This window comes from Schistocerca nitens, chromosome 4, assembly GCF_023898315.1.
Source record: "Schistocerca nitens isolate TAMUIC-IGC-003100 chromosome 4, iqSchNite1.1, whole genome shotgun sequence".
Taxonomy (NCBI): domain Eukaryota; kingdom Metazoa; phylum Arthropoda; class Insecta; order Orthoptera; family Acrididae; genus Schistocerca; species Schistocerca nitens.
In genome coordinates this window covers 579116714-579132054 of record NC_064617.1, presented here as the reverse complement: position 1 = coordinate 579132054, position 15341 = coordinate 579116714, and the positions used below count along the sequence as shown (strand labels likewise).

At 40.1% G+C, this 15341-nt stretch overlaps 1 protein-coding gene across 1 annotated transcript in view; it reads left to right on the top strand.

The window, feature by feature from the left end:
- The first annotated feature begins 3336 nt into the window (after positions 1 to 3336).
- LOC126252451 (solute carrier family 22 member 7-like) overlaps positions 3337 to 15341 on the top strand; it is a 105863-nt gene continuing 93858 nt past the window's right edge. Inside the window, exon 1 of the mRNA XM_049953345.1 lies at positions 3337 to 3548. Within this exon, the coding sequence (XP_049809302.1) occupies positions 3337 to 3548 (212 nt within the window). The remainder of the gene's footprint in view (positions 3549 to 15341) is intronic.

The window sequence follows — 15341 nt, the reverse complement described above, 5'->3', positions numbered from 1 at the left end:
GTCGGTCAGACAATTGTATGTGAGTGCGACCCTCTTGCATGAATGATTTATTAAACGTGAATCTTAAAACTTAAGCCTTCCCTTTGCTTCCTTCTATTGCCACAACAGACTGGTCAAAGAGTGACTAGACAGTAGCCTTCGACCGCTCAGTGATTCTACGTAGGACCAGAATTTTCTTGGGTACTCGTAACATCTTTTTCTAAGATACGACTATGGATGTTGAACACTTCACGCATCTATCTTATCTATCTTCTTACAGACGCAAAATTTCTAAAGACTTTTGCCTGTCGTCATTTGCGCATTCTTTCTTGAACTGAGAGTGCCAATAGTCTCTACTTCCTCAGTATTTTCCGAATTCTGTTGCTAAATCATATAGGATCTTTTCTATCCTTAATCCACTTACACGGCTCATACTTGTCCACAACGCGAATTACAATCCGTTTAAACATACTTCTACGTCCTTCATATTGGAACTAAATGATGTCAGTCATTATCTAAATGAAATGCTAAAAACTACTTATTTTCTCGTTCTAGCAAAAATACTCTCCTAATCTTTTTTTTTACTGTAGTGACTATCGTTGCTACATCTCCTCAAGTCAAATCTGTCTCTATGTTGACAATATCGATAAGGTGAGATCGGTTTGCAGCTACACGGTATAAAATATTTCTATTGAATGTGAATTGTCGAACTAACAGCTCGAGACAGTTTTCGTAAAGCATGTTCAAAAATTATTTCACAAGATTCTGCCCATACCACGTGCAATGACCCCCATAGACGTCCCATTATATCCTCGTTAGGTCAAAATTTTCTGGTTGATCTGGATATTTCCACTCTACTGAGCCTAGAGTTTCCTTGAATGTTTCTAAAACTTTCACATGGGAATAGGGAGGCCTGTAAAAAACCCGATAATTGAGTTAATCTAGGCCTGTTTTTCGTGTCCACTTACTCCACAGTTAGACTCAGGTTCGACGTCGATAGACACAGTATTTTTGCTGACTGCAATGAACAATCCCGTCCTAGAGCGTCCATCTGCCTTTTCGATATATATTCGCCACCACACTAAATATTTAGGAGCTTGCTATTTCAGGTTTCAACCAGCTCTTGGCTCAGAGAACAATTTGGACGCGACAAATTTCCTGGAGGGTGGTAAATTCGGGAACTTTGTTGCGAATACTTCGACAGTTTACTGTTAAAATTTGGCATTCGAAGGTTCTTTACTTTGTACTAGGTCTGATTTCTCGCTCTGCATAATGATTGCGGAGCTTTCATGAGAGGACCTAAAACTACCGCTTAGCGTAGAGAGCCCCAAATGTACTCCACAAGTACTCCACTTCCAGAGTAGCTTCTTCCTTTCTGTATTGAACCGCTGACTAATCACCAGGTGTCCTAAAATTCTCCACCCCATAACACAGGACCAGAAACCTGCAGCCAAGACAGTCACGGAATCAACGGAGCCTTATGGAGACCCTCAATTTGGCTCCAAACTGAAGGACCTGGATCTCTCGATCAACTCGGGGAACGATAGAGCATATCGTGGGCTCTGTATGCGCCCTGCAGTAAGGTCAAGAGTCTTCACCACTTCCACCGATCACCTGGACGAACAAAGGATGGCCTCAGAACCCAAATGACAGGCATCATTGGTGCCGATGGTAGCCACAACATTGAGACAGCTGCATCCTGCGCGCTCGATAGCTACAGGCAGGGCCTCCTCGGCATTCGCTACAAAAACTACTTCAGCATCTAGTAGACGCCTTATGTGCTGATTACAGCAAAAGAAAAGGAAAAAGAAAGTTGTATGTCTGCCCGAAACAAGGGTGTGCAGATGTTTTCCAGAATGCTTCACGAACTGGAATTTCATATTATCTAACTTCGAAAATAAAAATAAATCATGTCCGCTATTCATGCTAGTTACTAATTCAAAACCACGCTTAAATCATAAAAAGAGATTTCTGCGTCAGTTGCAAGTTAAAGGGTGTGACCTCAAAAAATGAATGTAATAAGAGTAGATAAGCATGCATATTGCCTACCAGCTTAATTCTGTTCTCATTATTCAGTTATCCTAAGCTTCCGCATGCAGTTCCTTCGTCACGAAGGGGCTGGATCTTGTCTGCAGACGTTGATTGTATATTAACATATAATTACATCGTCTCTAGTGTTCTTTTTTTTCGTAAGTCTTTCACAATAAAAATTTCACCCTCCGATGCAGCATCAATATTTCTGATATTGGCTGCAACAAATATTTTTGATAGTTTCGCAGGAAAGCACTGTAATATTTGTGAACGTAAACTGTGTATGATATATGTTCAGAAATAACTTTTTCATGTGAATGTCTAAAACTGTGGGTATTGCACGTATTGAACGTCGTGTATGGATATTTCAGACATGTCGTCGACCTGAAGTTTCACAGTTTATATTACTCGTATGGTCACTGCTCAACATTAGTGACGAAAATAAGGACTATTTCTTCCGACTATCTGTAAGTTTGACAGTACAGTACTCTGTCGTATTAGTATTAGAACGAATGTTTGTAGAACTCCACTGCAATGTTTTCCGTAATACAAATATTACATTAATATAAAGAAAAATAAAGCAAAAACGACTCAAAAGCAACGAAAAAGTTACCCCAATACAGACAATAAATAATACTAGATGTGGTGTGTTTACTATCCAGTCCACAACAATAACTTCTGATGTGCTAACGTACCGCTGAAATTATAAACTTTCGTCACTTCTATTCCATCTCGCCGGCCGCTGTGGCCGAGCGGTTCCACGCCCTACAGTCTGGAAACGTGCGACCGCTACGGTCGCAGGTTCGAATCCTGCCTCGGGCATGGATGTGTGTGATGTCCTTAGGTTAGTTAGGTTTAAGTAGTTCTAAGTTCTAGGGGACTGATGACCTCAGAAATTAAGACCCATAGTGCTCAGAGCCATTTCTTTGCACCACCGACAAATGTTGGAGGCTCTAGTTATTTGTCGGCTCCGGTTATTTTCTTTCGGAGATATTTTTTCTCCTGATTTTTAGTGACTTACTTTCTAATTTCAGTCATTATCTCTTAAATAAAAAGTTTGCCTCATGCTGCTAGTACGCTTTATTAGATATATCATCCAAGATTAAATACGGGAAAATAATGTACTGAAATATATACCTTCTAGTTATTTGAAATATATCGTCACTTATCACACTGAGAATCTGTACTTTCTTTTTGCTGTGTTAGCGGTTTGTACCTCCATTTTAAGAATGTACTTATTTGCATAAATAGTAATATGAATATGTACACTAACCATCACATATTTTCTTTGTACGCAGGGAACAGGGTACGTTCAGCAAGTGCACGATGTACAACGATAGCCACACGTACAAGGCTGCCAACATTTCAGAAATAAACTGCCAACACGGTTGGGCCTACGACAACACGTGGTTCTCCATGACTGTGCCATCGCAGATGAACTGGGTGTGCAATAACAAGCACATTGTCAATGACATAATGTTTTATTCACAATATGTCGCTGCTGTAATGGGACTGCTCTTCGGCTACGTGGGAGACATGTAAGAAAACCATTCCGTCGTTGATTTTTTTATATACTAAACCACTTATAATGAATAAAAGCAATGTTTTCAGTTAGCTGGTCGACTTACATTGCACGCTAACACTCCTGCAGATTGCAACACAAATATATATTTGACTGAGAACGACATGAACAATATGAAAAAGAACTGCACGTAAATGAGAGAATTCAGTATGATCTTAAGCATTCATCGAAGCCTGTATCAAAGATGAGCTGAAGTCGCTTGTATAGAACTTCACTCATCGTGGATTGTTTACGAATTCGTAAAAGAGTGAAATATGATTGTTGGAGGATTGTAGTGAAGACCGTGCACCTAACCATTTTATGGACAGTGCGTGAAACAGTAAAGTTAACCAGGACGGTGACTGTAATCTTAGTTCTGCGTGGAAGTGTGATCTCGACACAGGGTTCTATACAGAAATTCATAAAGTTATAAGGGACAGGCAAAGGAAAAAGAGATGGAAAAAGTCAGCTATTTATTATTTAAAAAGTAATCGCCGCAACTAGTAATACATTTACTCCATTGTGAGACAAGACTTCATGGAAAACTGTTACCAGTTTCCTACTGAACCATGATTGTCCCGCCGAGCGGTTCTAGACGCTTCAGTCCGGAACCGTGCGACCGCTACGGTCGCAGGTTCGAATCTTGCCTCGGGCGTCGATGTGTGTGATGTCCTTAGGTTAGTTAGGTTTAACTAGTTCTAAGTTCTAGGGGACTGATGACCTCAGATGTTAAGTCCCGTAGTGCTTGGAGCAATTTGAACCAATATTGTACCCAGGGGCGCACCTCTTCGTCAGAACCAAATCGACGACCACGAACGTCTTCCTTCAGGACTCCAAAACTATGGAAATCGTATGGGGAGAGATGGGGACTATATGGAGAACGTGTGAGAGAAACTTTTGCAGTATAGTCGAAACAACCTGCCAACAAAATGCCCGCCCATATGTTGCCACGTTTGTTTCGAGTACGCTGTAGAAGATTCGCTGGGAGTCCTTACAAATCCTACATAGTCCCGATCTCTCCCCGAGTGACTTCTATATTTTTGAAGTTCTAGAGAAACAGATTTGTGGCCGCCGATTTGCTTTGGACGAAAATGTGCAAGCCCTGGTACTATTTAGGATATTTTATAACGACTCCCTACATATCGACAATAAGTATCAATATATCGGCGGAAGAAATATCACTGTATCGACCTATAACAATATCGGAAGCACATTGTAAAGACGCTGCCGGTCTTAGAGTTGTATCGACAGGGGATGTCAAATTGATTCCATGTTTTTACATTTCCAGAAGGCATTCGACACCGTTCCTCACAACGGTCTTCTAACCAAACTGCGTCCCTATGGAATATCGCCTCAGTTGTGCGTCTGGATTCGTGATTTCCTGTCAGAAAGGTCACAGTTCGTACTAATATATGGAAAGTCATCGAGTAAAACAGAAATAATAATCGGCGTTCCCCAAGGAAGTGTTGCAGGACCACTATTGTTCCTGATCTATATTAACGACATAGGAGAGGTCTTAAATTGTTTGCAGATGATGCGGTCATTTACAGCCTTGTAAAGTCATCAGGTGACCAAAACAAATTGCAAAATTATTTAGATAAGGTATTTGTATCTTGCGAAAAGTGACAATTGACCCTGAATAAGAAATCCGCTAAATTTCGATTACGCGATAAGTCACACAAATCTGAAGGCTGAAACTCAACTAAATATTTAGGGATTACAATTACAAATATCCTAAATCGGAACGATCACACAGATAATGTTGTGGGAGAGCCAACCAAAGACTGCGATTCATTGGCAGAAGACTTAGAAGGTGCAACATGTCTACTACAGATACTGCCTACGCCACGCTTGTCCGCCCTATTCTGGGGTATTGCTGTGCGGTGTGGTATCCACATCAGATGGGACTGATGGATGACATCGAAAAAGTACAAAGAAGGGCAGCTCGGTTTGTATTATTGCGAAGTAGGGGAGATAGTGCCACAGACATGATACATGAATTAGAGTGGCAATTATTAAAACAAAGGCGTTTTTTGTTGTGACGGGATCTTCTCATGAAATCTCAATTACCAGTTTTCTCCTCCAATTGCGAAAACATTCTGGTGGCACCCACCTACATAGGGAGAAATGATGATCACGATAAAATAAGAGAAATCAGGGCTCACACAGAAAAATTTAAGTGCTCGTTTTTCCGTCACGCCATTCGAGAGTGGAAAGGTAGAGAGACAGCTTGAAGGTGGTTCATTGAACCCTCTGCCGAGCACTTTATTGTGAATAGCAGAGTAATCACGTAGACGTGAAGTTGTATGTGTATACTTAAGTATTGATTTATTATTCGACATTCTGTACATCAAGCAGCTAGCAGCCTATCTTCCGTAGAGCATGAATTGAAAGAAAACACTTAATCTGAAATTTGTAAGTTAATAATGGGACACTGCGCAGATGAAAAGCTTCTATTAAAATACTTACTTGGGCGATTATTGTGCTAGTTAACAACTGTGTACTTTTTGCATTGTAATGCAATATTTCATTCCAGTTAATTTGTCATACTTTATTTTCTTAATTTGTCAATGGCTACTTGTTGGAATAAACCTTTTTTACGCTAATGTAAAAAAACTGCGTGGTGAAGTTAAACGTTGCAGTTTCTGTTGGTAGCGCCTATCACGTCAGTATTTCCCCTCACAGGTCTCCACCCGCGGCAAAGACGAATTTTTGTCATTCAGATTTTTGTTCATCACTTTCAGCAACTGTTTTTGAAGACTGCCGATGTGAAGAAATAGATTCTAGTAGCGTTAAAAACTGTTATTTAGGCATCTGGTGAGCTATTTCTTCACATCGGATATCCCGTTATTTCATTAACACCACTACCTCCCAGTATAATCGGACTTCCTCTTTTGAGCCATTTACACTTCTTTCACACAGTTAAAGAGAGAGACTGGACGTGACGAAAGCTCAAAAAGCAGTGGAAGTAAAATTAATTTTTAATATTTGCCGAAAATAGCAAAAAATATAATATAAAATAAAAATATCGGCACTCGATATTGCCATTTTGATATCGACATATAGATATATAGGTTAAGAAAATCTCAGATACGTATCGATATTTCTTGGGGAGATCGATATTTTATGAACTGCCAGAGTACAGTCATGGTTCCGTAACAACGCCAAACATTTTTCCATGAAGGTACTGACAGTCAAATATCAAAGTAGGCTAAATGTATTAACAATTATGGGGATCACTTTTTACATAATAAACACTTTACTTACTTTTTTCCGTCTGTCTCGTTTTCCTTTGACGGCCCCTTGTATTTGCGTGACACCGTATGGGCTAATAGCAAATAATTGAAGGGAGGGCGGTATCACAAGTGGTAAAGTACCAGTGGTTACAAGTGACAGATCAGCAGTTTTTTAGGGAGGGCAGGTACAAAAGATGTTCAGAGGCAGGATGAAAATGATATTCATATTAATAAAACAGGCAGCCAGAAAGCAAATTTTATTGTACACAATTCATGCCAACAGCCTCTGATTGAAACTAGAGATCCTAAAAAACTGGCAGGAAAATTAGGTTCATCCAGTTGTAATTCAGCCAGTGCACAAAATCAGTTATCACTATTGCATCAAATATTCCAGGACTAAGGGGTAAGCTTAATGAGTTGCTTATTTGCGTTGAAGAATTGGATTTCAGCAAACCAGTTGATATAATCTGCCTCTCTGAACGTCATATGAGCACTGGTATAGATATGTTAAATGTTACAGTATTTAAGTTAGCTTCTTATTTCTGTAGAGAAAATATGGAGAAAGGAGGAGTTACCTTATTTGTCAGAACCCGTTTTGATTTCAAGAATATTGATTTTAATAAATTTTGTTCAGAGCAGCACTTAGAAGCTTGTGCAACAGAAGCAGTATTTCATAATAAGTACTTTATAATAGTAGGTATATACATATCTCGTTCAGGAAATTTTGACCTCTTCATAAAAAATCTGGAAGCTCTGCTGTCCCATCTCATAGCAAAAAACAAGGAAATAGTGGATTTATTGAAAAGCTCTGTCAGTGAACAATTATTGCAGTCAGTAACAATATCATTCAATTTAGTTCCTACTATGCACTTTGCAACTAGGATTCTGTGACTGCTACTGATAATACTTTGTAGACAGATCTAGGGAAAAAAGTCATATCACAAAACCAATAGTAAATCGGCTATCTGATAATGACATGCAGCATCTTGTGTTAAATTTTGAAACACGTCAAAATAAAAATCTATTAAATCTGAGTACAGGAGGGTAATAAATAAGTCAAAAATTGAGAAATTCAGGAAATTGCTCAAAGACATGAACTGGATAAATGTTATAAAATGTCTGACTCAAATGGAAAATACAAAGCATTCATTAATAAAGTAGACTCCACTTTTGAAAATTGTTTTCCCCTAAAGGTAACTCAAATCACACAGAAGTCAAAAAATAAACTGTGTATTACACAAGGAATAAATATATCATGTAGGGCAAAAAGGAGACTATATCGACTATCTAGGAACACCTCTGATGTTAGAATTGTAATGTATTACTAAGAATACTGCAGAATATTGAGACAAGTAATCCAGAAATCGAAGCAGCTTTATTATGAGAAAAAGATAATTACATCAGGTAACAAAATAATTGTATGGGATATTGCGAAGACAGAGACAGGTGGGGTCAAAAAGGAAGATGAACAGATAGCTCTAAAAATAAGTGTTGCAAACCTCTTAAACAACTACTTCATTTCTGTTACTGACAGCCTGGTGATTTCAGGTTTGGTGAACAGTGCAATGGAGTATCTGAGTCAAGTTTTTAAAAATAACTTCAGTAAAATGGAAATGACACGTCTCCCAAAGAAGCAGCATCCATCATGAAATCCTTAAAATATAAGTATTCCAGTGGGCATGATAACATATGAATGAAGTTAATCAAAGAGTTCTCATGCGAGTTGAGTTCAATCTTAAGTTATTTGTTTAATCAATCTCTTATCAGTGGAAAATATCGAGACCGGCTAAAATATACTGAAGTTAAGCCTCTTTACAAGAAGGGGGATAAAGAGATATCATCAAACTATCGACCAGTTTCCCTTTTGCCAGCTTTCTCAAAAATATTTGAAAAGGTTGTGTTCAAGTGTCTCCTTAAGCATCTGACTACAAATAATATATTGTTCAAGTCACAGTGTGGATTTCTTAAAGGTTCTGATATAAGAAAGCTATTTACACTTAGAGTGAGAATGTACTTAAGTCGTTATATAATAAATTAGAGACTACTGGCATTTTGTGTGACCTGTCAAAAGCCTTTGACTGTGTGAACCACAGCATTCTCTTAAGTAAATTAGAATATTATGGTGTCACTATCAATGCTGTGAAATGGTTTGAATCTTATCTAACAGGAAACAAAGGGTGTCACTATGAAATACCTGTGCAGTAAGCAGTCTGTCCTAATCTGACTCGGAATTAATTACATGTGGTGTTCCTCAAGGTTCCATGTTAGGTCCATTGCTTTTTCTTGTGTACATTAATGAACTCTCATCTGTTACATTGTCAGATGCTAAGTTTGTTTTGTTTGCAGATGATACAAACATTGCAATAAGTAGCAAGTCAATTGCAATTTTAGAAGTAGCTGCTAATCAAATTTTCACTGACACTAACTGGTTTAAAGCTAATTCACTGTCATTAAACTTTGAGAAGACCCACTATTTTCAGTACAGAACCTGTAAGAGATTCTCTTCCACCATGAATATAACATATGAAGACGTGCAGATCGAAGACGTTTGGCAGTGTTAAATTTCTGGGATTACAGCTCAATAATAAATTCAGTTTGGAAGGGCATACCACTGCTTAAGCGCCTAACTTAAACAAGTCTGTATTTGGCGTGAGAATGATGTCAGAAGTAAGAGATATAAATATAAAAAAAAACTTTTGTACTTTGCTTACTTTCATTATATTACGTCACACAGGACCCTATTCTGGTGCAACTCATCAAACTGAGCAAAATGTTTTAGGGTGCAAAAGCGTGTGATAAGAATCATCTGTGGTGGAATTGAAGAACATCTTGTAGAAACCTGCTCAAGGAACTTTGTATTCTAACTACTGCTTCTCAGTATATTTATTCCTTAATGAAATTTGTTGCAAGTAATACATCTCTATTTCCAACCAATAGCTCAATACATGGTATCAATGCTAGGAATAAGAACAATCTACATAAAGACCTAAAATCACTTACCTTGGTCCAAAAAGGGTCCAATATTCAGGAACACACATTTTCTATTATTTGCCAGCAACCATTAAGAACTTGGTTTCAGATAAAGCATGGTTTAAACAGAGTTTGAAAAACTTTTTGATAGGCAACTCCTTCTACTCCATAGATGAATATCTTAACAGAGAATGTTAAGCCAGCTTAAGTAAAAATATCTGTTGGATTCAGTTTTGACAACATTTGGTCACAACAGTCAAGATAGGTATTTTGTGTAGTTCAAAATTTTAAACATGGCTGAATATTTTGTGTATGATAAATTTATTAGTAGTGCATAACAGTGTTTCTTTCTGACAGTGTGTTAATTCTGTAAATATTAGCTGTTCCAGTTTACTGCATTGTATTAACCTATTTCGACTATCTCCTGGCAAATGATCAGGGTAGTAAGTATTTCTGAAATGTTCCACACCCACGATAATGGTCTCACTTTCTGGGTCTATGGAACGAAAACTGAATCTGATCTAAACTTCGTGGCACTAGCATCACAGACATCTGTCCCCCGGCCGTTCTCCGGCGGCTTGACGGCAGACAGTTATTTCCATCAAAGTCAATGCAGCTTATCGTCGAACGGCAGGTTTTTTAAATTTTAGTTTACTCTGACAAGAATACCAATAGTATGTCATAATACTTTGATATTTGCGCAGTATGTTGTCGCCTAAGGCATGTTTAAGTCCCTAACCCTGAAGTTGTCGAGTACTTGCAAGAGATTTGTGATCCGCGGAATGAACCTCTGTCTTTGCATCACTCGTCATGTTTAGAAATTTACGGCAATCTACTCCCTTTCACTAGGATATATAACTCCCCTAGTTCCATTTAGTTTTCGTTAAATGGTCCCATGATAGTTTTATTGGGGGCTTTAGCTTGTGTGTTGAGTGGGGTGCCAAAAAAATGTGGTTCATCTGTTCCTTACGAATTACTTCAGGGTTGCAAGCACGGGTGTAGTGTCTGTATAACACAAGAACTGGTGAATCCTCAGCTGGCTTGACAGTTTTAAGGAATTGGTCGAACCACCCCATAAACAAACAACCAGAAGGATGGGCTCTGCCAATTCTTCCTGGAGGAACACCTTTCATCAATTGGTCCAAAATTTTAGTTCCAGAAAAAGTGAGGATCAAAATGTCCTGATGCACTCATGCAAACCACGAATGTTAATGTCGAACCTCGAAGCAAGGGCAGCAATTTGGCGCTTTCCCTTTCTGCCAATTACTTGCGGTATTTTACTGTGCACAATGCCGGTACTCAAACCTGTCTTATAAACGTTACCTATGCGATCCGGTGGGTAGTGGTGTTTATTGTAAGCCTATTCGAATTGTTCGTAAAAAGCTGTAACATTTTCTTTGTTGCAACCCAATGCGCTTGACAAAGCAGTGCCGCACAGTTAACGAATAGATAGGCGAGATGAATGGCGATTCAGAAAAAGATATGCCTGACTCCTACGAGCTGAGTTAGTGGCGAAAAGTGAGTTAATGTCATTTCTCTCTATTAAAACAAACCCTATTCGTTTCAGATCGGATAAAGTGTAACCAAGAAACCTTTGTTCCATAGACAGAAAGTAAGGAAAAAGTTCTTCTTCCGGACGTTGTCCAAAACCAGAAGATCTACCTAGCTTAGCACTAACAGCAGCAGTTGGAGTAAGATATGTTTTCTTACTTAAGGTCTGCATGGTAGAGCGAGGTACATCATATACTTTTGCACCTTTTAGAGTTTCCATTTTCTTTAACCTCACAGCACTGACGGCTTCAGCCATCTTCAAAGGGTCCCACGTCTTCCTTTTGCCCTTGGCTTGGTATTAAGGCTTGTTACGTGTCATACTGAAAAACAAATCTTCAGCAGATTTCAACTAAAATTATAAGAATATAAATTCGTCCAAATATGGACTAGTCCATAAGTAGATTCTTCGTGGTAGCCCATATATGGACCACATTGTGGTTCCTGACAAACGAGGTACAGACAGAACAATGAAAACTGGGAAACAGATTCTTTAACACATCAGTGATACAGTTTTTCGAATGAATTGTAGGCAGACCTAAGTAAAATTCTAAAGAAAATGGGTGAATGCATATCTCTCGTCGGAGTGCAGTTCACAGAATTGAGATTTTCACACGCAAAATCACACTGCATTCAAACAATACGCGTTCGCACAACCAATTGTTTACAGTCGTCCGAGGACGACTTACAAGTGCCACGGACAGGTGGCAGCACTTTGTGTGCCCCCTGGCCTCTTCGCCCATATTTAGACCACTGCTTATATTTGGACCTTCTCCTCTACGTCAGTGGTAGGGTAGTGGGGCTACGAGCACAATTTTGATATCAAATTGATATGTAAATTAAATTGATCAGTTAATCACATTTACTGTGCTGCTCCAACTCTACCCATTACAACAGTGTCCAATGACTCTGCACTCCGTGTGAAATCAGGTAACACATCCATTTATCTACAGCACTCCACCGTTTAAAACTTTTTTGATCTACAGATGGTACTATCCATTGTGTTGGAAAGACTGAACATATAGCTGCCTTGTGTTAAAGCTGTGTATAGAGACATTGCAGAGTATCCGAGTATGAACAGTGTGCATGTAGACGACTTCGAACAGTGGGTCAGTATGGTGCCAGCGAAAACTAATGTACTGCCAATAAGTTTGAGAGAAATACATGGTGAATTCTGTGCTTACAAGAATGCTCTATTTTCTATGTTCCGTTCTGGCGTTAAGATAAAGATCCAGTTGATGTAGTGCATCCTGTGTATGACTACTGAATTAAAAAAGTATATAACCATCTATGTGTTTCTTATTTCTTACCTCTTATTATATTGCAAGTACACTGCTGGCCTCCGTAAATGCAACACCCTGAAGGAAGCATCCGAATCAAGTGAAATTTACACCATGAGTTTGCAGCGATGAGATATGCAACTGATTAGAATTTCAGCGCAGACGCACATCACGCGCGCCTGTGGCGCCACCTCATAGCGCCTTTTAAGGCTTGGCGATTTCGACGAGTGTACGTTCGGCACGTGTGTTTACCTTGTGGTTGTTTCACAAGATGATCAGTTCTGCCTCGTAGACAACAGCGAACATCTTTTGATCAAGTATCCGAGTTCGACAGAGGAAGGATAGAGGCTTACCGAGATTGTGGATTATCATACAGAGAAATCGATAGTCGTGTTGGACGAAACCAAACAACTGTAATGCGGATATGTGACCGTTGGATGCAGGAGAGTACGACGGACCGACGTGGTCGATCGCATTCACCTCGGTGCACCACTGCACGTGCTGATAGGCAAATTGTGCGCATGGCAGTGACGGATCGCTCAGTGACATCCCGAACCATAGCACAGCACATTGCGTCTGTAACGCATCATCCAGTGTCTGCGCGTACCATTCGACGCCGTTTACAGCAGAGTGGTCTGTCCGCAAGACGTCCATTGCTTCGTCTACCACTGACGCAGAACCACAGACGTCTCCGTCGCCAATGGTGTGATGACAGACGGATGTGGACGGCAGAATGGAATGACGTTGTCTTTACTAACGAGGCACGCTTCTGTCTGCAGCACCACGATGGTCGGATTCAAGTGTGGAGACACCGTGGAGAGAGGATGCTGGACAGCTGAATTATGCACCGCCACACTGGTCTTGAACCGGGTATTATGGTATGGGGCGGTATTGGATATTACTCTCGCACGCCTCTAGTACGCATTGCCGGTACTTTAAATAGCCGACGCTACATATCCGAGGTGCTAGAGCCAGTTGTCCTTCCTTACATTCAGGGCTCGGCCACAGCCATATTTCAACAGGATAATGCGCGACAACACGTGGCACGCATTGTCCAAAGGTTCTTCGTCAATAACCAGATTGAATTGCTTCCCAGGCCGGCTCGTTCTCCGGATCTTTCGCCGATAGAAAACATGTGGTCCATGGTTGCTCAACGAGTGACCCAGATTACATCCCCAGCTGCCACACCAGACGATCTTTGGCAACGTGTGGAAGCTGCTTGGGCTGCTGTACCCCAGGAACACATCCAACGTCTCTTTGACTCAATGCCGAGACGTGTGGCAGCGGTGATCTCCAACAATGGCGGCTACTCTGGCCACTGATTCTGGCAGGAACCACATGTCACAGACGTCTGTAAACGTAATCATTTGATACTTGGTCAACATGTTATCTACAAAATAAATTTTGTTGTGCTACCTCTTGTCTTTCTTGGTGTTGCATTTACGGTGGCCAGCAGTGTACTAAAGCTACTGCCCTAGTATTTTCACTGGAAGTATGCAACACCAGAAAATTATTTCGTTTAACTAAATTCTCCGTAAAATCCCATTGCACGCCAGTACCTAAACTGGTCGGTATCATGGAAGGGGCACAGTGTACATTTTTTCTATAAAAACCCACTGCAAGCCACCTGACGTAGTAGGTATGATGGCAGGGTGGGTGAAGCATCAAGACTTTGTTGTAAGCTACTGGAGCTGTGACGGTGCACAAGAAGACCGGAAGAAGAAGAAGAAGAAGAAGAAGAAGAAGAAGAATAATGACGCACTCCTCACGGACAACATACGTGGAATAATTGTAGGTCCATCCAACTGCGGCAAGACAAATGTACTCATGTCGCTGCTAAAACATCCGAATGGAGTCCACTTTGAGCATGTATGTGTAAACACTGTTTCAGCCCAAATATCAACTATTACAGGAGATTCTGCAGGGTGTAGACGGTGTGACATTCACATTTAGCGAGGGCAACGATATCCCTCCACCGGAAAAACTAAAGTCAAACACAGTGTTCATATTTGACGGTGTTGCTGCGCAAAACAAAGATCAAATTAGGCGATATTTCTGTTTCGGTCGCCATATGGCTGATGTATTTTATCTGAGTCAGACATATTCCAGAATCCCAAAACAGCTAGCGAGGGATAATTCAAACCTAATTATAGCATTCAAACAGGACAAGCTGAATTTAAAACACATTTAGCAGGCTCATGTAGGAACCGACATGTCGTTCAATGATTTTGTAAAGATATGTGCAGATTGTTGGAGTTAGTCACAGTATGGGTTTATAGTTATTGATAAAACAAGAAAAATGAATGATGGCGCGTACAGACGGAACTTCCAGGAGAGACATAGATGAGTACATCAGTATATGCATCACCATGGATAAATTCCACATATGCCGGGAGCTCAGTTTGATAGGATGAGTGTACATAGACAAAACATTCACTTGTACGTGTGCCGCGCGGGATTAGCCGATCATGGACTGTGCGGCTGGTCCCGGCGGAGGTTCGAGTCCTCCCTCGGGCATGTGTGTGTGTGTGTGTGTGTGTGTGTGTGTGTGTGTGTGTGTGTGTGTGTGTGTGTGTGTGTGTTTGTCCTTAGGATAATTTAGGTTAAGTAGTGTGTAAGCTTAGGGACTGATGACCTTAGCAGTTAAATCCCATAATATTTCACACGCATTTGATTTTTTTCCCCCTTATACGTGGACGCTAAAATTCAATCTCTAGAATAGAAAGTTGGAAGTGT